General features: G+C 39.9%; 1 protein-coding gene across 2 annotated transcripts; it reads left to right on the forward strand.

The window, feature by feature from the left end:
- Positions 1-418: 418 nt before the first annotated feature.
- Positions 419-24,208, forward strand: fn1b (fibronectin 1b). 2 transcript variants are annotated; one of them, XM_084100589.1, is made up of 45 exons: positions 419-758; positions 944-1,069; positions 1,312-1,449; positions 1,738-1,869; positions 2,258-2,395; positions 2,967-3,128; positions 3,806-4,006; positions 5,555-5,737; positions 5,986-6,162; positions 6,800-6,952; positions 7,090-7,218; positions 7,464-7,604; positions 9,207-9,319; positions 10,237-10,405; positions 10,512-10,688; positions 10,860-10,988; positions 11,204-11,293; positions 11,444-11,638; positions 12,528-12,806; positions 12,974-13,237; positions 13,322-13,416; positions 13,571-13,739; positions 13,956-14,042; positions 14,568-14,759; positions 16,419-16,607; positions 16,729-16,818; positions 16,924-17,190; positions 17,269-17,385; positions 17,487-17,660; positions 17,765-17,920; positions 18,049-18,162; positions 18,405-18,695; positions 18,799-18,986; positions 19,291-19,378; positions 19,474-19,653; positions 19,957-20,046; positions 20,173-20,373; positions 20,472-20,561; positions 21,353-21,840; positions 21,927-22,065; positions 22,170-22,331; positions 22,428-22,553; positions 22,633-22,739; positions 22,902-22,991; positions 23,197-24,208. In XM_084100589.1, the coding sequence occupies exons 1-45, from the start codon at positions 599-601 to the stop codon at positions 23,272-23,274; spliced, it is 7,224 nt and encodes a 2,407-aa protein (XP_083956715.1). In that variant the 5' UTR covers positions 419-598; the 3' UTR covers positions 23,275-24,208. The 2 variants fall into 2 exon arrangements, with proteins under 2 accessions (XP_083956715.1, XP_083956716.1); XM_084100590.1 differs by having other exon boundaries at positions 21,713-21,840.
- The last annotated feature ends 6 nt before the right edge of the window (positions 24,209-24,214 follow it).

Here is a 24,214-nt window from a genome sequence, read left to right on the forward strand (position 1 = left end):
AGCTTTATTATTATAAATCTCAATTTCAAAAGTGACTAGTTTTGTGGTCCAGGGTCACAGATAGGCCTACATTGATTTACATTGTAGGCCTACATTTTTTTTTTTAAATGTAAAGATATAATAGATAATCTAAAATATATAGAATGTTAATGTAACTTGTTCACCTCTGAATAAATATGAACTCTAGATGACAGTTACCTGCCGGTTTATGACTTCGCAGGTGATGCTTGAGTGCCAGATTTCCCGACATTGACGCAAGCACAGACTGTAGAGGGTGAGAGATCCCTCCCCTCAAGCCCCCAAACACACACACCTCTCTCTCTCTCTCTCTCTCTCTCTCTCTCTCTCTCTCTCTCTCTCTCTCTCTCTCTCTCTCTCTGCACTGTGCTGGATAAAATCCCCCTTTAAAAGAGCACTCGTCCCACATCAGCTGGACGGCGGAGGTTCAGCACAGTCTGGGAAGGCAGCTGGAAACAAGCGCGCGCAAAGACATTCAACCTCCGCAAACCTTTCCGTGCCTCCCTCTTCAGTGCGCAACAGAAAATACTGCACATAGACACACACACACACACAAAACTGTTCTCCTTAACGGGTGAAAATGACCCGTATCTCGGTAAAGAAGCTCCTGCTCCTGCTGTGCATCGGGGGATCTGTCTACTGTATGCCACAATCTGCAGTGAAAAGTAAAAGACAAACGCAGCAACAAATCCGTCTGGACCCGGTCTACGAGGAAGCCAGGAGTTTAGCCATCCATGAAAGTAAGTTTGTCAGCTTATTTCTTTGATTTTGAATGGAGAAAAAAAATATCTTCAAAAATATAGACAATCTAACAAACTTTTCAGGGCATTTATCATAAATTAGACGACTGTACAGTGTAAAAGTTGACTACATAGGTGTTTTATATATAGGAATATATATGCTAATTTTGTCTTTTTAACTTTAGATGGCTGCAACGACAACGGTCGATTTTATAGGATGAACGATGAGTGGGAGCGCCCGTACATGGACAGCACTCTCACCTGCACTTGTCAGGGGCAGTCAGGGGTCAAGTGTAAATCCAAACCAGCAGGTGACTGTTTTTATTATTCAGACTCTTTTATTCTGAGCTATGATATATTAAGGGTCTTTTTTTTCCCTACGGTTTTTTTTTTTTTTTTTTTTTGCGAGTGCGCAATAATGCGCAATTACGCACGTATGTGAGTTCTGAACGAGTTGTTTGGTTATTTTCTGTGTTTAATATGAATCTAAATTTGTAGTATGAAGTAAATCAAGAGATGTATCATTTATATGCTCATTTTTTGGCACATGTAGCCGAGGAGATGTGCTATGACAAATTCAATGCACGCTCCTACCGAGTCGGAGAGACCTACGAGCGACCGAAGGATAGCATGATATGGGACTGCACCTGCATTGGGTCCGGCAAAGGCAAAATTAGCTGCACCATCGCAAGTAAGTTCAAGACAAAAAAAGTATAAATTGTAAATTAAAAATGCTCACAATAAAGTGTTTCTTTGGTTGCACTATTTTGCAGTATGTGTACTTACAGTGCAGTTACCTAAGAAAGTACTGGGTAACTACATGGGTTAAGGTTTAGGTGTAGGTTCAGGGTTAGTACCTAGTTATTACCCAGTACTTGGGGAACCAGACTGTAAAATAAAGTCTTTTTTCTCATGACTAAACTAATCAGGGTTTTTTTTTCTTCTCATGACTAAACTAATCAGGGTTTTTTGTGTACAGATCGCTGCCATGAAGGAGGTAATTCATACAGAATCGGGGACACCTGGACACGACCCCACGACACTGGAGACTACATGCTTGAATGTGTGTGCCTTGGCAACGGAAAAGGAGAGTGGACCTGTAAACCAGTCGGTGAGACAGTGTTTACCTGTACATTTGTCTTTGCAAACAGTTTGCAGACTAATAGTGATTAATTCTGCATAAATATCCCAAAAAAGGGATTAAGGCAAAACTATACTTTTAAAAATATTTAAAAAATTTAATTTAGTTAAATTTGTATTTCTTTGAAAGGTTATGCATATGCTGATTTTTTTATTTATTTAATTATTTAAGGTTGTGTATATGACCTGTGGATTTAATTATTATTTGTTTGTTAGTTGGTTTGTTTATTTGTTGCTTGGTTGATTATGTATACAGTGTACAGATGAAACTGCATGTGAGTCTTTTTGGAAATTTGACATGCTAGCATGCCACACCCGAGTGGTAAGAACAAGATGCTAAATTTACTGTATCTTCACAGCGGAGCGTTGCTATGATGACTCACAGGGATCTTCATATGTGGTTGGTCAGACATGGCAAAAACCCTATCAAGGCTGGATGATAGTGGACTGCACATGTTTGGGGGAGGGCAACGGCCGCATAACCTGCACCTCCAGAAGTAAGTCTGTCATCAACTTCAGTAAAAAAAACAAAAAAACCCATTTGTGACGGACTTTCTAAAAACACGTCTTTGTTGTGTTTGTTGCTCAGTAGATGCCTACTCGTTTCCAAGGCCCTGTTTTTTTCTCATAAGCACACAATTTTCCCATGTCTCCTTTCATGACTTTGTAGTTATTTACATGACACACCCTTATTACATAATTACCAATGAGCTCTGCAAGCTTCCTGTAGCTGGATGGGCTTATGCACATGGAAAATTACAGCATGCACTTTGAAGTTGAAGTCTTGCAGTGAAAGAAAAGTGGTTTGGGTGAAGAAACACTATTAAGATCTTGGCTTCTTTCACCTGTTCTGCTTGGAAAGTGTCGGAAAACACTTCATCATGGGTCATAAATTAAGACAACCTACTGAAGTGTGATGGTGTGGGAGTGTTTCCTAAACAAGCTTGTTCCAAGCATGAACATCAGAAGAGAAGGGGTGGGATGAATGGATGTGAGGGATGTTTTCATTGTTATATGCCACTTATCACCTTGACTACATGTTTGGCATTGTTTCATTGTCTTTTCCAGACCGCTGTAATGACCAGGACACCAGAACCTCATACCGTATTGGTGAGACCTGGAGCAAAACTGACTCCAATGGAAACACTCTGCAGTGTCTTTGCACAGGCAACGGTCGTGGAGAATGGAAGTGTGACAGACATCTTACTTCCCATGCAACAGCTGACATTGGTAAGTGTACAGCATTTGCTGTTTGATAGTACTAATTAATGGATGGAAAAGACTTAGAAGAGTAATTGCATTATTTCATTACAATTTTCCCCGCTTTGTGAATTAATGTTCACATGATGACAATTAAAGGTGCAACATTTGTTAAGCTGTAGACCAAATATTCATTAAGTGATATGTAGCATAAGTGTGTCGCAAACCAATTGTTCATTACATAAATCAAAGCAACCTCTTGGAATTTCTGTTGTAAATAATCTGGGACCAAATGGGAATTCCAAGGATTGAAGCATAGCATGAAACCAGAACTAGATCTTAAAAGCACAAAGTTCCCAAATTCCGAAAATTAGGCCATTATGACTACAAATTAGGATAAATGCCTCTATACAGCATCAAAAGGAAATATTTCAGGGTGTTTAAACTTCTAAAGTTCCTAACATGATTTCCATGAATAGGATACAAGCATCAGAACATTATTCCAATGCAATACAAATTGAGATCTGATAAAGATTACACAATATCCAGTAGGATTCTAAGAAGAACCAAAAAGATCTGTTGGAATTTTTGTAGGATCATAGAATCATACTTCCCAAAAATAAAAATAAAAAGAATTTTAATTCCCAAAAGGCATTTTTTTTTGGTCATAAGCTTCAACAAATTGTCTCCGTTGTCTTTATGACTAGGTTCTGGGTCTTCCGTGGCTCATAGAGTTACAGAAGTGATGAACCAAGTCAACGTCCTGTCTGAACTTCTTGAGGAGGAGGGTAGCTGTAAAACCGATTCAGGTGTGTCCTATTCCAGTGGCATGAGCTGGATCAGAACTCAGGGCAGCAAGGAAATGCTGTGCACTTGTGTTGGAGGAGGAATCAGCTGCGAGGAGCAAGGTGACGTTTAAATCCGGGGATCCGGGGATATTTTGTACACGATCCAGTATGTTATCCAGGTCTTAGAATCTTTACGTGCATGTTTACTTTACGACCTTGTTGAGACTTGGAGGTCATGGGGCCAATGTAGGTTCAAGTCCTTTTTCACCCATTTCTTGTTTCTATGGATAAAATGGCAAAAACGTTTACTTTTATGTATTTGGCATGCAACCTTTACCAGTTCGTACATTCCCTGGGAATTGAACCCGTGACCGTGGCATTGCTAGCGCTATGTTCCACTGTTTTGGCCAACCCACTGACCCTCATTCTGTACCCCTTGACACAGTGGTGTAGTCTAGTTTTTTGTAGTGAGTATACTCTAATATAATTTTCTACTGTTTAGTGTTAATCACCATCTAACTCAGTCAGTTAAGAGCTACCTTTAGCCTTAGATGTTATATGAATATGGTCCCTGAAGCACAGGTTTTATCAGTTGACAATTTTCAACAAATTTTTTTTAAAAACATTATAGGCACAAATACAAATTTACTTTTAGAAATGGTGTTTTTGAAAAAAAAATTATTTTAAAATACCTTTTCTGTGCAATTTCTTTCTAATTAATTTGAGTTAGACCGAACTTTTATTTTGGTGGGTTGTAGACATTTGAGTTTCTGTGTGTTTTAATAAACTATTATTATTATTATTATTATTATTATTATTATTATTATTATTAGGCCTGTTGTATACTCTGTGCAATAGTAATATATTTCTGTTATAATTTCTTCAAGTTATACAGAACTTTTATTTTGACAGGTTGTCATAAAGACATTTCAGTTTCTATGTGTATATGAAACGAATGAATGGCGATAGTTTTATCAAATGAAATGGTGAAATTCTCATCAAGTGACTCTCATAGCAGCTCTGCGATGAAATGCACATGTGTAGCTTACATCATGTCTCAATACAGTGAAACGCTGAAAACACCAGGAGCGTGAGTCACGCGTGCTTCTGTGTGTGTGTGTGTGTGTGTGTGTGTAGTGGAGCACACACTGAGCGCTCATTCCCAGAGACGCGTAGAACAATTGCAGTCTCTTTTAGCTTTAATATTCATAGACACTAGTCCAAATCGAGATTTTATTCATTGTACAGCAGCTACTTTTGATTTATTCATTCAAAAATAGCCAAATTCCGTGACGTTCTGCTTTATATAGCACGTTCCATTTGTGACTGGATTCCGCGATTCGATCCGTCGCTTCGCAAACACAGACGGGATGAATTTATGAATGAAGTGTGAAAGTTCTGACACAAAACGAAGTTGATACGTATCCTCACGCTTTTTTTAAGTGGGTATACGCAAATCCTTGGCCTTTTCTAGTGGGTATACGGCGTATACCTGCGTATCACGTAGACTACACCACTGCAGGCTTGACACATACTGATTATCTCTCAAAAAGTTGGGGATTAATATATAATTTTTTTTAAATATTGGCAGGACATGAACCCACATTTCTAATGATTGAAACACCCCTGGTGCCATTAATAATGCTGTCCACTCTTTGATTTACGCAGATGGACAGTCCCAGGTTTATGGTGGCAACTCTGGTGGGCAGCCATGTGTGTTCCCCTTTGTTTTTAGTGGGAACACCCACTACTCCTGCATTTCTGAGGGCCGAACTGATGGGCAGCTATGGTGCGGTACCACCTCTAACTACGACAGTGATGGCCTGTACTCATTCTGTACCGGAAAGAACCGTAAGTGCATCTCAGAGCCTCTTTCTTTATGTTCTCTGCAGAAAAGACCGACTTAAACCAGAATAAATGTCTATACTTGTCCATACTTAGTTCGGACCAGCCTAGCCACATTTCATGGTCTTTCTAGTAAAGCTGGTTGACCAAAGAGTTACAGATACAACATGGTGGCCTAGACTTTTCACTAGTAAAGTAATGGGTCAAGATTTCCCTCTTGGTTTATCTGATTGTTCCTTTCTTTGGTCTTTCAGAGCTTGTGACGACCCGTGGTGGAAACTCTAATGGCGCTCTGTGCCAGTTCCCCTTCAAGTATAATGGACGCAACTACACCGACTGCACATCTGAAGGCCGTCGTGACGGGATGAAGTGGTGTGGTACTACAACTGACTATGATGGAGAGCGTAAATATGGATTCTGTCCCATGGCTGGTGAGAATGTTTGATTGATTTAAGATATGAAGTTATTGCCTCTAGAGGTAACAGAGGAAATAGTTCCTAATAGTGGAAATATATTAATAGCTTCGAAATAAAATTTTACACTGAAACTAAGTATACTGCAAATACTGGAGGATTTGAGCACATAGCTGCATAAAGCTCACATTTTTACAGTTTTCATGTACTCAGTGTGCCATTAGGAGTATAACTGTGGGTTGTTATCTCTTTAATTTACTGGTTCTTTTTAATACATTCAGCTGAAGTCAGGTTTTATAGACAGTAATAGTTTTTTGGACCTTAATTGGTCATTTATGTGCTCGGGCCATGACACTCAGTGACCTGCAAATGAGTTCTCGAGCTGTATTTAAGAGCTATTAAGGCAGTTGGAGTTTTTAAGACCATGTAATGCAGTACTGATTTGTGGCTCCGCTGACTGGATCTATGGGGTCCACCCCTGTCAGGGTTTTAAGCCTGGCTCCACTCCAGACCAGACATGGTTCCTGGCTTTGTTCCAGGGAGAATGAGATCAGAATGAACACCAAATACCACATGCATTCAGAATAGACATCCTTGTCGTAAGTATTTGTTTTTTCAATGCAATCATAAATTCCCTTTCTTCGTTTTAATCCAGCTCATGAGGAAGTCTGCACTGTTAATGATGTCATGTACCGCGTGGGTGACGAGTGGGACAAGCGCCATGACACACTTGGTCACATGATGCGCTGCACGTGCCAGGGCAATGGACGTGGGGAGTGGAACTGCATTTCCTTCACTCAGCTCAAAGGTCATTAGATGTTCCGAAATACACTTATCTTACAAATATACTGGTAATTTCAAAGTAGTTCTGGACATGATAAAAGACATCATGAAATACAATAAATGCAAACTATGTCGTCATAAAGTTATTCTTGCCTATTTCAGACCAGTGCGTTGTGAATGAACAGACATATGACGTGAACGAGACCTTCGAAAAGCGTCATGACCAGGGCTACATGATGAACTGCACATGCTTTGGACAAGGCCGTGGTCGCTGGAAATGTGATGCCATCGGTAAGCAGGCATTCGTTGCTATGTTCAGCCTTTTGTTCTCTTTCCTTTTTCTAACCTTTTTCTCAAAATGTAAGAACTTCCCTTCATACAATCAAAGTATCTTACAACATGAATGGTCATGTTTCCTTCAATTCAAATCGAACAGACTCGGTTTAAACAATAGTTTTTGTAAACATGTCAGAGTTGTGATGAAAGAAAGACTATTCTTTCTTTGTTTACACAAACCATTTTTTCTTTGCCTTTAGACCAGTGCCAAGAACCTGAGACCAAGGTGTTCTACCAGATTGGCCAGACTTGGAACAAGGTCATCCAAGGCGTCCCGTATAGATGTTCCTGCTATGGTAACGGAATTGGAGAACTGGCCTGTGAGCCTCTACAGTCCACTGGTAAGAGATCACAACTGTGTGTGGGTGCTGTGCACATCCCAACACCATTTATTGTTTATAAATCCTGATATTTGTGTGACAAGTTTCATAAATCAGACCTGTGTGGTTGGCGCAAATGCATTTTGTGTAACATGTATGAATTAAATTGAAAAGAAAGATGGATCAGAGATGCTGTTTCTTTTATTCGTTGTAAGCATGCCATTTTTTAGTGGCTTTCAAAAAGTGGTGGGGACAAAATCAACTTTTGCAAAAAGTAGTGGGGGCATGTCCCACCCGTCCCACCCGGGAATCACGCCTGTGCAACAGTCACTTTCCCGCAATTGCCCTCCTTTAACTTGACTAACACTTGATTATGCATGTTTGTTTTTCTTTTAAAAGCCTCAAATGAGAGGTCACCCATCGTTTACCAACCAACAAACTCTTTGAAATTCAGCAGATGTAGATCAACCTCCATCTAACCTCTCTACAGGGGAAACATTAACCATTTGAAGTTGGGCAGATAGGACAGAAAGGGCTTTTTTTTTAATAAAGATGTTTAGCAGAATGTCTGGGCTTCTATTTTCAACCAAAAAAAAGAGACAGATACATTTAAGTTACTAGAGCTTTCAACCTCCCAAAAGTACCATAAAAGTAGTCCATATGATTTGTGCACTACTGTATATTTCACATCTTCTGAAGACAAATGACAGCTTTGTGCTGAGTACAATGTTAGTCGTTATTCATTGAAAATCATGCCTTTGAACGACGTTAGATTTTTATTTTAATCTTTGGTTTTGGCAGCTGTTAAGAGTTTTATTTTAGTCTATGGTTATGGCAAACTTGTGCAAAATCAAACAGCATTTATAGCTTCCAATACCATGGTTTGATGTTCAGTTGTGATTGTTTGCAACCAAATGGCCTGTAGGAGTAGCAATAAGTAATGTAAGACAGGTTGTGGTTTGTTAGCAGTTGGCGTTTTTTCAAGGAAAGTGTGAGCTGCATTTTTACGACCTTCGCAGAACCAAAAAAGGACAGCTGCACTATGTACTTAGACCATCTGTAAATGATTGTCTTTAACATTGTATATTGAAGATTGTGCTTTTGAAGGGCCACTGTGAATTTATATCTGGGTGACCATATTCCTGTTTCAGTATAATTTTGGTTTTGACACCACAAGGACTGATGTATTTTCTGCCAGAGGTGAAGGGGACATCAGAATTGTTCGAAATGACCTCACCGCGTTGAATTGCATGCAGCTGTTAACCAAATTCTGTGAAGGCCTGGGGATAATAAAGGGTAAAGTGGTGCAGAATGTTATGGACAGGTGTGATTTTTAACACCGCACCCATGCAATCATCCTCTGAACTGTTTAACGCCCCACACTTGACAAACTGGGGTGATTTTGTTCCATTTTCAGACATCTGGCCAGACAAATGATTCGACTGTCTTATCCAAACTTCTTTTCAAATTATTAATGTGAAACAGACTGTTTTCAAAGACTTCTTTGTTTTCCTTTCCTTCTCTGTGAATTAAATACAACTGCAGAGTAAATGGCCTTTATAATATGAAACTAGCTAATCAGTCAGTTAACAATCATTATTTGTTTATCCTCCTCCTCAAAAGCTCCTGTTCGGGTCATCATCACAGAAACTGGAAATCAGCCGAATTCCCATCCCATCCAATGGAACGCTCCCTCGTCTGCCCACATTACGAAATACATCCTCAAGTGGAGAGTCGTAAGTCTTTTTGTTTTGTACTTTCTCATTGAGGATTTTCAGATCTGGATGTTTCTTGTGATATAGTTTTATGTCAGTAAAGAAGATTCCAACAGCATCGATTTTTATCCAGATTCCTGGAACGAGAGACATTTTGTCCCTTCAGAGAATGTTTGTGTACCTCCCTCGGCAAGGGATGATCGCTTATACTAAAAGTACAGGATGAGATTTCATCACACACAAACAAGCCACAGTCCTTGAACTAAAAAACACACATTTACTCTTCACTCTGACACAGCGAATCATGGACTTCAGTGGAAAGTTGCAAAATTGTTTATCTTTGTTCTTCTTAACTAAAAGAAAGAGGTTTTCTAGAATTTTAGCAATTTATCTAAAGTGGGACAATATTTTATTTTTGCAGGCCTAACTACATTAAAAAACAATATATATATATATATATATATATATATATATATATATATATATATATATATATATATATATATTGGAATATATATTATTTATATTTATTTATTTATTTTGCAAGATTTTTCAGAGCTGTTTCAAGGCCTGTAAATAAAGCAGAATAATGCATCCTTTTCACATTTTTGGGGTTCTCAGAAGGTCAATTTAAACTTCTATAGCAGTGAACGGTAGACGGCAGCAAATAATTTTTTTTTCATTTCCATTTGTTCAAATTGCAAAAGAAATAAATCCACTACAGTATTTCCACAAATTTCCAAAACAGAAAAAAATATAGTTTGATTACAGCAGTCAAAAGAAAGAAAGATGTCAAATTTACCATCACTCCCTCAGCCGTTGTATTAGAAACACTCTCGCGCAGTATTAACTTGTTTTTGTATAGCCTTGTAAATGTATAAATCTGTTCTTTTTTTAACTAAATATTTTTTTCAGTGTGTAACATTTTTCTTTCGCAGAAAAATACACAAACACCCTGGAAGGAGGCAACCATTCCTGGCCACATCAACTCCCACACCATTTCAGGGCTTAAACCAGGTTTGACCTATGAGGGTCAGCTGATCAGCATTCTGCGCTATGGACCTAGAGAGGTCACTCGCTTTGACTTCACCACTACGTATGGCTCTCGTATGTAGATTTTTTACTTTTTATCATCTTCAATTCTTTTTCTTCTCTTTTTTTTTCTTCAGAAACCTTGAAAAACTTCATTTAACATCATTCCCAATTTTTGCAGTGACCGAAGACGAGGGTGAGACCACCCAGCTCCAGCCGGAGGTGGACACCTCAGAGTCCGTTACCGAAATCACCTCCAGCAGCTTCGTCATCTCCTGGGTATCTGCATCCGACACAGTGTCTGGATTTAGAGTGGAATATGAACTGTCAGAGGATGGAGCACAGCCACGTGTGATTGGTGAGTAATAGTTGGAGACATGCCACTAGTTGAAAAACTGTATATTACTGGGATTTAAACAAACTGATTACATCCTTGATGAATATATTTCTCAGGTTTTCTAGTGACTTTGTAAAATACAATTGACTTAATTAGTTAATTAATTACTCTTTTTTTTCCCCCATTACACAGACCTCCCAAGAACAACAACATCAGTGAACATCCAAGATCTTCTGCCTGGCCGTAGGTACACGGTCCAAGTTTTTGAAGTCAGTCCAGAAGGAGAAACAAATCGCATCCTGTCAACATCTCAGACCACTGGTAAGATGACCATCACTGTGCACAGGGTTTCAAAATTAACTTTTTCTTATTCATTTAATTAAATTATTTTATTTAGCCTAGGTGTTTTTCACGTTGCATTTGCAGAGCAAACAGCAACGTTTATTTTCTGATGTGATTTTGTTGCTAAAATTTTGATGCTAAGAATGGGTTGCCACATGAAGTTCTTGGTGAATAAATTAACCGTCTATTAACAGCACCTGACACTCCAACCAATCATGAGATCTCAGATGTCCGGGATACGTCCATCATGATAAGATGGTCCAAACCCCAAGCACCTATAACTGGTGAGTGCAATTATGTACCAACATTTGTGAATTAAGATATTAAGATATTTATTGTATTCTTGAGTTGCATTTTTAGTATGTCTGCTGCTGCTGATGTACATGAATGTGGAATAGGCATCAACAATTTTTTCATGTAATGTGTCTGCGCAGGCTATCGTGTGGTGTACAGACCCTCAATCGAGGGCAGCAGTACTGAGCTCATCCTCCCTAAGACTCAAACAATGGTGAAACTGGGTGACCTTCGACCTGGCTTGTCATACAATGTCAGTATTTACTCAGTGGAAGACAACATGGAGAGTGAACCTTTGGTCCTACAGTTCAGCACCACTGGAGAGCAACAGCCTGGTAAGAATTCAGAATATCCTTTTTTGGGATCCTCTTTAAATGCAAGATATAGTAGAAAGTGACATGAAATGATTTGGAGACAGAGGACATGTTGAGACATGTTGCAGTTTTTGTTTTTATAGCTTTCTGCTGCCCCTCTTATATTCAGTTAGTTCAACATCTGTATTCTTACCTCTGATTGTGTCAAAATGTTTTACACCCACACACTCCTAGTATTTTATGTATGCATTTTAGTTCAAACAACTTTATTTACTCAATTTCCCTAAGCTAGTGAAAGTGCTCAAGTTTCTCACTCACGTGTAAAGATGTCTGCCAGTTCTCTGCCTCCTCACGCTGAGAGCTGACTATAACAAATGCCTGAGCTGGGAGATTTAGTGCTCAGCCAAAACAACTTTATAAGCATGGACTGGGAAGTTTTGAGTGTCTTTCTGTTCTTGTCTTGCCAGTTGACGTCTTTTTACCAAAAACACACATTCTTATGAGAACTGTGAAAAGTCTTTTCTTCCTTGTGTGATCATCTTGTTTTTCTTTTGAAGCCAATAGAGAACTCTTTTACTTTTTTTGAACTCCAAAAAGCATCTGTTGATTACCTTGCTGAATAATCCAGCAAAAAACAACATGAGGTCCAGGTTGGTTTATGCTGGTCTAGCTGGTGGACCAGCATAGTCATGCTGTTCTTAAGCAAAACTAAGCAGGAGTAATTTTTCAGTAGGGGATATAGACATTCCCGATGAAATAAATATTTATGGTTATACTTATGGTTAGGATTTGAACAGACTCCTAATCCTAGCTTGCCCAAATCACTCGTGTTTACATTACTGATTATTCATACCTTTCCTTGTAGTAGAGCACTGAAATATTGCCATTTTGCTTTCCACCTCATTAACAGAGGAGGTCCAAGCTCCCACAGACCTGCAGTTTTATGAAGTTACCGATGTCAAGATCACCATCACCTGGACTGGTCCTCCTAATGAGGTCTCAGGATACCGCGTGACCTTTGCGCCTGTAAGCACAGACGGCCGAGCCCAGAGACCCCTTCAGCTTCCTGTGACGCGAAATGCTTACGCCGAGCTCACACACTTACACCCTGGCACACTCTACCGCTTCCATATTTATGCAGTCAACGGAGGAGTGGAGAGCGAACCTTTGGTTGGGGAGAAATCTACGAGTAAGTGACATTCATACATTTGTCTTTGAGCTGTTCATGATCTAAAGTGCAACTAACAAAAGTTGCTAAATCTGTTTATAGTTATGAGTATGTCATACATACCATCTAGGTCATAGATTTCATTACATTGCCTATGTAAACATCAATTCAACATTCTCCTCCCTCAGAGCCTGATGTCCCTACTGACCTGCGCTTCACTGATATCACTGACGACAGCGCTCTGGTCATCTGGTCTGTCCCCAGAGCTCAGGTCACAGGTTATCGTCTATTCGTCAGCATCGGCAGCTCCAGCCCCAAACAGCTGAGGATCCCTGGACACGAGTCTCAATACAAGCTCAGCGACCTTCAGCCTGATACAGAGTACAGAGTCACTCTGCACTCAGAGCAAGGGAACACGCTCAGCGAAGGAGTCACTGATGCCTTCAGAACATGTGCGTAACCTTTTCTCCTGAGGTAATAGTGCCCTCCAAGGAGTGTTCATTTTAATTATCCTCTCTTTTGCTTTTGTTCTCCAGCTCAGCCAACGGGTAGCGCTCCTCGATTCACCACTGATGTCACCGACACGGCCATCATTATTACCTGGACCCCTATACCGCGATACAAATACAGGGTATAAACACTTTGTTTACAATTTGCTGGTTTTCTCATTAGCATTTTGTTGTGTAAAACATTTCCAGAAAAAAAAAACCCTTATGTATTTCCCTGTGATGTTTCAACTTTGACTTCCTGTCTTAAGATAGTCTTAATATGTGTCCTTCTCTCAGATGTCTGTGAGGCCCAGCCAAGGTGGTGAGGCTCCCAGAGATGTGACCTCTGGGGATGGCACTATTTACTTTTCCGGTCTGACTCCGGGATTGGAGTATACCTACAGCTTGCAGCCCCTGTTCAATGGCCGAAAGCATGGCAACCCTATCACAAATAAAGTTGTGACATGTAAGTTACTGATAAGTCTAATTCAAGTCAATCCTACTTTGTCCAAAAGCTCTAAATGTTAGAGAGCAAAAACGCGCATGTTGGTTTATTACTAGACCTCTGACAGGGATTAAATTAAATGTTATTCAAGAGACTTTCAGCCTGTATTGTAGGGCTTAAAGTAGTAGGTATATTTTCTAATGTTGAACTTCATTCCTCTTTGCTCTGCCACAATAGCCCTATCCCCACCAACTGACCTGAATGTGGTGTCTAACCCTGTCACTGGTAACCTCAATGTCAGATGGAGCAGAACCAACAGTCCGGGTAAATATTGACTGTACATCCACTTCTTATCCTTGTTCACCCTTTCTTTGAAGCATGCTATTAGACCTTGGCCATCTGTGTAGGCTGTGTGTGTATGTGACTAGTTGCAAATATTTAGGTTTAATTTTATCCCATTACTTCTCCTTGGGAATGGTCCTTTGCTCCCACTATTCTTTGTCTGTTTATTTATCTTTCATCTGTTTGTCGTGTTTATTATTACATTTAGTGCGTTTAATTCTAACTCTTTCTGTTTTTTGTACATGTTAAACTCTACACACTGTCTGTAAGCATATATTTTTATCCCGTTATTCAATGTATTACCAACTATATCTATATATATAAACCATAGTTTATTGAACAACACATTGGTGTTCTTTAGAGAACCTATATACATAATTAACCTAACCCTATGAATATGGTAATCAGATGGTATTACCGCCTCTCAACCATAGTACCTTCACAATGCTATTTCGTAAGTGTCCATTTCTATTTGTTATACTTGAAATATCCCCTTTATCCTCTCAGATATAACTGGCTATAGGGTGACGTGCACACCAACCAATGGGCAGCGTGGAACTACTCTAGAGGAGATTGTTCAAGCGCAAGAAACCTCATGTACTCTTGACAACCTGAGTCCTGGAGTTGAATACAATGTCAGTGTCTACACTGTTAAAAACCACCTAGAGAGTGAGCCTGTCTCAACCACCATTACGCCAGGTAAGACCTCATTTATTGTGAACAGTATAGTAATAAGATAATTAAAGGTAAGTTCAAGCCATGCTATGCTGGATCAAAACCACCATGACTGATCCAGAGAATCACCTGATTATCATGGACCTGTAGATTTATAAATTCACCCTCTCAAGACACCCAGCCAGAGGTGTAAAGAGGTGTTCACATTGACAGCAGTTTGGCGTATATGCTTGCCATTTGCTGCTTTTAATGCAAGCAATAACAAACACTGAATAGGAACAACAAGCACATCTCACCAGACAGCATGTTATATATGTTATGTGGAAGCCAAACCACCATTGGTCAATTTTTAGTGCTCAAAGCCACAATGGTGATAACTAATGGCTTACTCCTCACAGGGCTCCAACCTGCTGCCAGTATTCACCCAAAAGATCAGTCTGGGGTGACCCTGAACTATGTCCACTGCACCAGATAATCCTGCTGCTCTTGTTAAATGCTGCAGATTCTATTAGATGCATCACACATACCCTGTACAGATTCACAAAGACTGTTGCTTTTAATATAGAGCTATTAATTACTAAGAAAATCCAGTAATGCAATTCCTTGACATCGTTTAATCTGTTTGTGCATCATGAAAATAATTGTGTAATTCTCAACAAGCATGGCTGTTTCAATTATGGTTATAAATGTTAGAAAATATCTATTGCATTTTATAGTTGCTAGAAAAGTTGGAGCTTGACAATTTTTTTTTATAGTATGACTAATTCAAATCAAAAGCCTGTTTATTTTATCATTATTGTGTGCATGTCTTCTGATTATTAATTAGATATCAGCATTTGTTAGCATTGATGGCATTAGAACAATAATTTGCTACTTGTCTTAATTATTCAATGTCATTGCTTCTGTGTGTCTTGTCTTCTCTCTCCCTTCCCAATGAATGCAACTTTCTAAACCGATTAAAGATGTGCCCAAGGTGGGTGATCTCAGTTTTGTTGATTTCACGGATACCACAATCGGAATTAGATGGACCCCACTAAATTACCCAGCGGTTACTGGATACCATATAACAGTTGTTACAGCCGGCCAGAGTTTTCCTATTTTAGAGGACATGGTGAACTCCTCTGTCAACTATTACACTATTCATGGACTGGAGCCAGGCATCAATTATGAAATCAGTGTGTCCACCATTACAGATGAGGCGGAGAGCGTGCCCTCAGTGATCACACAGCAAACCCAAACCGGTGAATTATCCCACATAGGTTTATTACATTTCGGAGGGTGGGAGTAAAAGAAGTAGGAAAGGAATGGAGAATATGGACGTAAAGAGAGAGGACGAGACCCTCTTCCCCCAAACATAATTTGCACAGACCACTTAATTTCATTATTTCCTCGCTAACCAAGATTGTTAGCAATTTGCTATTTCCCAAACTCAATGTACCTTTTTGAATCAATAATCTAGGAATTCTAGGAATATCTTTGCATTTGCATTCACTAGGTGGGGAATCTTTTTGTTTGTCTTCATTGTATTCCTGTTTCATGTTAATGAGAAAAGGTTAAATAGCATTTTTTTTAGCAAATATAATATTAATTTAAATGTTTTTTTAGCATACACATTTCAATCTATGCTGACAAACCTTTTACTTAGTTTATGACTTTATTCTCTCTCAATGTCCTCTTGATTAGCTGTTCTAGCCCCCACAAACCTGCACTTTCCTGAGGTGGGCTCAGACTCCATGCATGTGTCATGGACCGCACCTTCTGTTCAGCCATCAGAAATTAGTCGTTTTGTCATCCGCTACCATCCCACAAACAACGATGATGACACCCAGGAAGTCAACGTAGGAGGTGGCACCAATAGCTTCATCCTTCAGAGTAAGAGTTTACTAATGCTTTCTTTATTTCACCCTTAGGGAAACAAATCACAAGATTCCATGTGCATCTCACAGTCCAAACACGTTTCACCCGCTGATTCTGATTTTTTTTTCCGATTCAGACTTGCTGCCAAATACAGAGTATCTGGTGAAAGTAGTGTGCGTCTATGGTGACAAAGAGAGTGAACCTGTAACTGGTATTCAGAAAACAAGTATGTATTTGGAAATAAGAAATGGTATTCAGTGATTAGGTTTCTTACCACTTACCACAAGTCCGTTAGTTCTTCCACTTAATTTCTTTCTCCTCATTCATACAGAACTGGACTCCCCGACAAATCTGGACTTCTCTGAAGTCTCCACCAACTCATTTACCGTGCACTGGATAGCCCCACGTGCCGTCATTACGGGTTACCGCCTACGCTATCAGCCAACAAGGGATGGGCGCCCTAAAGATGAGAGACTTTCCCCGACAAGAAATTACTTCACACTGGGGAACCTGGCCCCCGAGACAGAGTACAATGTCTATATTTATGCTGTCAGCGGCAATACAGAGAGTCTACCACTTACTGGAACGCAAGCAACTGGTGAGAAGTTAGAAATTAATCATTTTTTTGGTTAATCTTTGTGAGGTAGATTGATGTGACTCTTGTTTCTTCCTGTAGTCTCTGACGCTCCCACTGACCTGGCTGTGACGTCCTCCACTCCCAGTAGCATCACCATCTCCTGGGATGCCCCTGCAGTCACTGTACGCTACTATAAGATCACACATGGAGAAACAGGTATGACAAATGGTTTAAAGTGTGTTTGTGGTGTTGTGTTCTGTTGCTGCAAGTTTACTTGAACTTGTAAACGCAGTTGATTCCTTCTCATTGACTCCCAGGGGAAAGAGATGCACCCAGAGAGTTCACTGTTCCAGGAACACAGTCCACTGCTATCATCCAGGGCCTGAAGCCGGACACAGATTACACCATCACGCTGTATGCCGTGACAGGCAGAGGTGACAGCCCAGCCTCCAGCACACCAGTCATCATCACACACAGGACTGCAGGTGGAAGTAAGTGCTCATGCACAAGTCATTTGTATCTCTTACAGTTTCTGACCATTAGCTTACCACAACTTTCTTGTGACTGTATTGTCTTTATTTTTCTCCATTCTCAGGTGTTCCATCCCCATCAGATTTAGATGTTACTGATATTCAAGACAATACCTTGACTGTCCGCTGGAGCCCAGCTACAGGTCCCATCACAGGGTATAGAGTAACAGGGACGCCCAAGGGTGGGCAAGGTCCTACATTCTCTGAGCTGGTCGGCCCTGGTGAGACATCTCTCGCTCTTTAAACTTTTAGCAATTTTTATTCCTTCTCATGACCTTAAATCTGACTTAGAAGAATTAGTTCAGTACTTGAAATTGGTATAATAACTATTCTGTTTCTGCCTTTTTAGAGCGTACTGAAATGACCATCACTGGCTTGGTACCCACATTGGAGTATACAATTAATGTGATTGCTCTCAGCCGGGAAGGAGAGAGCACCCCAGTGGTCCAGAAAGCTACAACAGGTTTGTGTTTTTTATATCTTTTAACTTATTGAACTTTTTAACATTTGAAATCATAGTTCAGGTCTAACTTGTCTACTGGAACAACCTGAAGATAAGTGTCTTGCTCAAGGGGTCAATGGTTCATGGCTTGTTTCTTGTGGGATTTAAACCAGCATACTTTCAGTTAATAGTGCTGAGCTCTAGAAACTATGCTAAACCACCCTATACAATACTCCCTTAACGCTTTCCTTCCAAATCTCTAGCCGATTTGCAGCATCCAAGAGACCTGACCTTCTCTGATGTGGGCTCCACATCCATGCTTGTGACATGGAATGTTCCACGGGTTCCAGGAGTGACCTCTTACAGGGTTCTGTACTCTAGTCCAGAGGAGGGAGAACGAGAGTACCAACCAGCCCTAAGTGGTCGTGATAACAGTGTGGTTCTCCAGGGTCTGCGCCCAGGAACCAAGTATAATGTTAAAGTCATTCCCATGAAAGGACGTTACCCAGACCGTACCCTTGAGGCTATTCAGCACACTACCCATGAGGAGACTGGTATGTCATATTGTAATTCAGCTTAGATTTTTAAGCTAGTAAGTTAATGGGGTTGAGTGTTATGGGGGATCTTTCCTGATTTTTGTCCTTTCACCTTTCTCAGCTGTTCCTGCTCCAACCAATATCCAGTTCCTCGACATCAGTCCATCTTCCTTTATTGTGGCATGGCAGGCACCCAGTGGCAGACTTTCTGGCTACCGTGTGGTGGTCTCCCCAAAGAACCAGTATCCCAAACCCAAAGAAATGAATGTTTCGCCTGACTCTACACAAGTCTTAGTGCCCGGGCTTATGGTAATATGTCTACCTTCTCACACTTTACAAATACATTAATCTTTTGGTAACACACAAGTAACAAGTAAAGTCACAAGTAAAAGCAGCAGAGTGATTTATTGCCAGGGACAATGTTCAAATAAAAGAATCAATTATTCCAATAAACAGGTAATAAATATATACAATGTTTGACACATTTGGTTGTTGCATTTCAATGTTTTTGTTCCAAAGAAGTCATAAGAAAATGAGTCAAAGCATTTGCCATGTTTAACCAATCATGATGACTATTCCATCTTATTCTTAAATATCTGCTGTTTACTTCCAGGTGGCCACCGCTTATGATGTACATGTCTATGCACTGAGGGGTTCAGACAGTAGTCCTCCTCTCACTGGAGAATGCACCACTTCAGACAGTAAGTGGGTTTCCCATAATATGGATTATAGTAGAGTGATTTTTAGTATTAGTATCATGTATTAAATGGAAGCTATAATCTCTTTGGCTCCACAGATATAACCCCTCCTCGCCGAGTCCGTATCACTGATGTGAAAGACACCTCATTCACTCTTACATGGCGCGTCAATAATGAGCCAATGACAGGTTTCTATATTGAAGCCACACCCAAAAATGGAGGATACCCCACCTTCAGACAAACTATTCCTGCTGACACACTAACCTACGTTGTCACTGGTAAGCTAATGTACATAATCCAAGTAACACCTTATAGGCCATCAGTTTCAACATTGATGGTTAACCACTGTCAGCTCAATGAGTAAACTAAACCTGGAATTATGAACTTCTTTGGTAAATTACTTCAAAGAATACCATGATATTACCATTATGGTATTGTCCAAAATCGATAGCGTTAACATGGTCAATTTTTTAATGTTGCATCCTGATTGGTTTAGAATAAATGAAGAATGGTTTCAGAACTTCTTTTACCATGTTTTGGAGTATTGCTGTTTAATGAAATAATTTTAATTCATACTTCAGGTTTGCAGCCAGGTGTCACGTATATGGTCAGCATGTACACACTGAACGGAAATAGTCGAAGCCCTCCATTCACAATGACTGTAACCACAGGTACAACTAAGCAAATTTGCCCATGTGGGAAGAGTAATACACTGTATTAATGCTAATGCATGAAGTCTCAGAATAAATTGATTGACATTTCCCATAATGACCTTTATGAACTTTATATCATCACAGCTCGGCCAGCTGTTCAGTCACCTGTTCAGTCTCCTACCAACCTTCAGTTCACCTCTCTGACCCCCAATTCCATCTCGTTTACTTGGCAACCCCCTCCAACACAAATTACAGGATATTACATCACTTATGAAGAATCAGGTGGTCCGCCTCTTGCGCTTAAACCACGTCCTACCGCTGGTCAGAACTATGCCACCATCACTGGTAAGACCCAGACTGCATCACCTTACACCCAAGTGTTATACATAGATGTTAGAAAACAAATGTCAAAATGTGACCATATTGTGATATTTTAAATACAGGTCTGAAACCAGGCACCGAATACATCATTAAGATCATTGCCCTAATGAATACCCAGAGAAGTGCACCACTGGTTGGCACAGCCACAACTCGTAAGTGTTTGCTCAAATAAAAACATTGATTTTCCTCATTTGTAAGGATAAAAACATCTGCTTAATGAATAAATGTAAATTGATAATCCACATATTGATACATGAGGTGTACTCCATTATGCTTTGTTGCCGAATGGAACACATTTTGTTAAACTAGCCAACACTGTATTTTATAAAAGCTTTGATATTGCACTCGCTTGCCTTTTACTAGTAAAAGATACTTGGCTAAGCCATAGTTTTTCTTAGTTGCATTGCTTAGCTTTTTAATGGTGAAATGCCATTTAGAACTGAAATGCAAAATGAAGGAAAAATTGCATTTAATGTTGCTTAATTGACACACTTGCTAGCTTATCACTACCTTGTTGATTCAAGCAAAATGTTCTCTCAGTGGACTACTATGATCAAAAACCTTGATCAGAGTTTAAAGGGCTGGTCCATACTGAATATTTTATCTCACTTTCGCCAATATTTTCACTCTGAGGAGAAGTGTATTCTTTCGACTGAATTTTCTTAGCCTTACACCATATCCAATCCAAATGTGATGCAAAGTATCTTTGTTTTGATATTTAGACTCTCAACTGGTTGGTATAATCATATCATGCACTTCCTCCTCACTGTTTAATTGCAAAACATTGGTTTGAGAAAATACTTGGACCCACCCCCCCTTTAAAGTTATGTCAGCAAGTACTGTCATTACTTGACTCGACTTTCAATGCCTTACTGGACTGTAGATGCAACTCTGGCTGCCTCTTTACCTGCTGCTTTGCTTTTAACACCTTTTTCCCGCCCAGAGCTGACTTCTGATCTGCCTAGCCTGCCTCACCGTGGCGGCCCAGACAAGCTGGATGTGCCTGAACCTGACAACAGAGTTTATGTAGTGGGTCCCACTGGGCATGAATCACCTGATGCACACGGGCAGCACTTGGAGTACACAGAATTCGATAATCAGCCCAATCAACCCAAAAGAGGCATCCAGCCTCAACATCGTCAACCAGTCTCTCAACCTAACCAACCCCGACCACAGCCTTATGTGCCTCAAGTTGGGGAGACCCTAGTATACATCCCTAAGGTGGGACCCGATGGGGTTCGTGTACCTCAGATTATTCAGGTTAGTGAGAAGCCAGGCGATGGCCATCCTTTTGGTTTTTCAGAGGACAAGACAGGAAGACCGCAAGAGGCCCAGACCCAGACCACCATCTCATGGCAGCCCTACCAGCAGAGTACTGGCTATCTGGTGTCTTGTCAGCCCATTACCCATCAAGATGAGAAGATGTTCCAGGTAAAGAAAGGATGTACAGGATAAGTTATCGAATTTCTTTATCACTTTACCTTTGCTCTTAAGGTTGACCTTTTCTTGTTTTGCAGTTGCGTGTCCCAGGAACGTCCACAAGTGCCACCCTGATTGGTCTCACCTCTGGTGCCTCTTATAATGTCATGGTGGAGGCCTTGAAAGGAGCCCTCAAACACAAGATCTTGGAGGAAATTGTCACCGCTGGAAACACAGGTCGAGAAAGGATCTATGAACATTGATGAAAGTTTAAAAATGCACATGCTTATGATGCTTATGCCTTAAATGTTTCTTTATTTTGTTCCCTATAAAATCAACAGTAACAGGAGATGTTTCATCCAGCAAGGACTCATGTTATGACACCTTCACGGCCACTTACCATGATGTTGGAGAGGAATGGGAGCGCATGTCCGAAACTGGCTTCAAACTCTGGTGCAGATGTCTTGGCCTGGGAAGTGGACATTTCAGATGCGACTCTTCCAGTGAGTAACTTCACACCTGAAGGTCAAATGGTGGATTTTATCCTGAAGGCAATCCTATCAAGAGCGTATGCACTCTGAATGCCTGCTTTTACACAGAATGGTGTCACGACAGTGGAAACAACTACCGCATTGGTGAAAAGTGGGAGCGACGGGCAGAAAACGGTCACTTGATGAGCTGCAGTTGCCTTGGCAATGGTAAAGGAGAGTTCAAGTGTGAACCACGTAAGTCCTTCTTCTTCTGTATAGTCAAGTTTCTTCAGTTCCAAGCAGTGGAATCAAAATTTCTTACATTTCGTTATAGATGAGTCCATATGTTACGATGACGGAAAGATGTACCAGGTCGGAAACCAGTGGCAGAAGGAATACTTGGGGGCAATCTGCACTTGCACATGCTATGGAGGACAGCAGGTATGAACTATTTAATTCACATCCATATGCATGGACAACTTATAAAGTAAATTTAAAAACAAGTAGAAAAGGTCCTTCAAAGAGAAAGGAGACTTCAAAGAGGGTGTTTCACATTTATATGCTTGAGTCTGGTGAAATGCATTGTGTACATGTTGCTCTTAGGGTTGGCGCTGTGAGAATTGCAGAAAGCCTGGTGCTGAGATAACCTCCCAGCTGCTGAAACCTGTCCGCTTAAACACCGGCCAACAAGTGGTGGGTATCTGCCTTCATTCAAACATTTCAAATGGCCACACAAAATATCTTTAGTTTTTCAAGCTGGGAATGTACCCGTTATATTTTTGGTAAATGTACAATGAACACTGCAATGCATTGCCAAGGTTCATAGTACACATTTGAATGTATGCATATAAATAGTTCTGGTTTTCATTGTATAACATATTTCCCTTTGTTCTTCCAGAACATTCAATGCCCCATCGAATGTCTCCGACCTGAGCTTCTTGCAGATGCTGTAGCCAATCCCAAAACCCGAGAGTGAAACTTTTCTGACAGAACTGCCCATGACCCTTTACCTCTTGCCCCCATTATACAATATTTCACGTAGGACATAAGAGAACATACTAAACACATACTGCCTTAAAGCCTCCCTGTTTGTTACCACATCTGTTCAGCTGCTGCTTTACACAATGTCTGTTGTGATGCATCATTCACAGCCTTTGGCTGCTGTTACGTTGAGGAATTTGATTGGCTTTTACTTGTGTTTGCTAGTGTGGTTAATAATTAATACAAATTCCGCTTTGTAGTCGTTTAATACAGTCTACTTTATACCAAAACTGCAACGGGAAAGAACACTTTCCTTGTTATTACGTGAAGAGGTTTTTTTTTATAGAGATTTCTAGTTCAATTAAATTGCCAAAAGACTAAAACATTATTTTTAAAGGATTTTAGCCTTTATGAATTGATAGGGCAATTTACAAAAAAACTACCTTCCTAATATTTTTAACCGGTTTTAACCTTTATTAATTGAAATAGGCAAACGTGAGACATACGGAAGTAGGGGAGAAAAGCACTGTTTTATAAGAATGTTAGAGCACCACTGGGGTAGCAAATTCCAAGTCTAAATTTGATCATCTTTTTTGCCCCACATGGCTCATTGATTATTTAGAGTCAGCACTGTTTTTAGATTGATACTGTATGTTAATTTGCAAAATTTTTGACTATCCCTTCATTCAGAAGTGTCTGCTTGTATAGAATGTTATTTGTTGCATTTGACTATGTTGTCAATGTTTTACTGTCAACAGTATTCACTACTGTTAAATACACATTTTTGATATTGCAAAACTCATAAATTGTATTTATAAAATTTCACTCAAATCAAATTCTTTTGGAATGAGATTCTAAAGTAAACCTTGCAAAAAACAAAACATGTCAATAAATGCAAATAAACCCTTGATGGAATCTTTGAGAAACTATTATAC

Source organism: Abramis brama (genome assembly GCF_963993115.1).
Source record: "Abramis brama genome assembly, chromosome: 2".
Taxonomy (NCBI): Eukaryota; Metazoa; Chordata; class Actinopteri; order Cypriniformes; family Leuciscidae; genus Abramis; species Abramis brama.

Coding starts and splice junctions, on each gene's coding strand:
- fn1b (XM_084100589.1), top strand. CDS start 599: ATGACCCGTATCTCGGTAAAGAAGCTCCTGCTCCTGCTGTGCATCGGG. Junction 17,386..17,486: donor GATCACACATGGAGAAACAG/GTATGACAAATG, acceptor ATTGACTCCCAG/GGGAAAGAGATGCACCCAGA. Junction 17,921..18,048: donor CTCTGAGCTGGTCGGCCCTG/GTGAGACATCTC, acceptor CTGCCTTTTTAG/AGCGTACTGAAATGACCATC.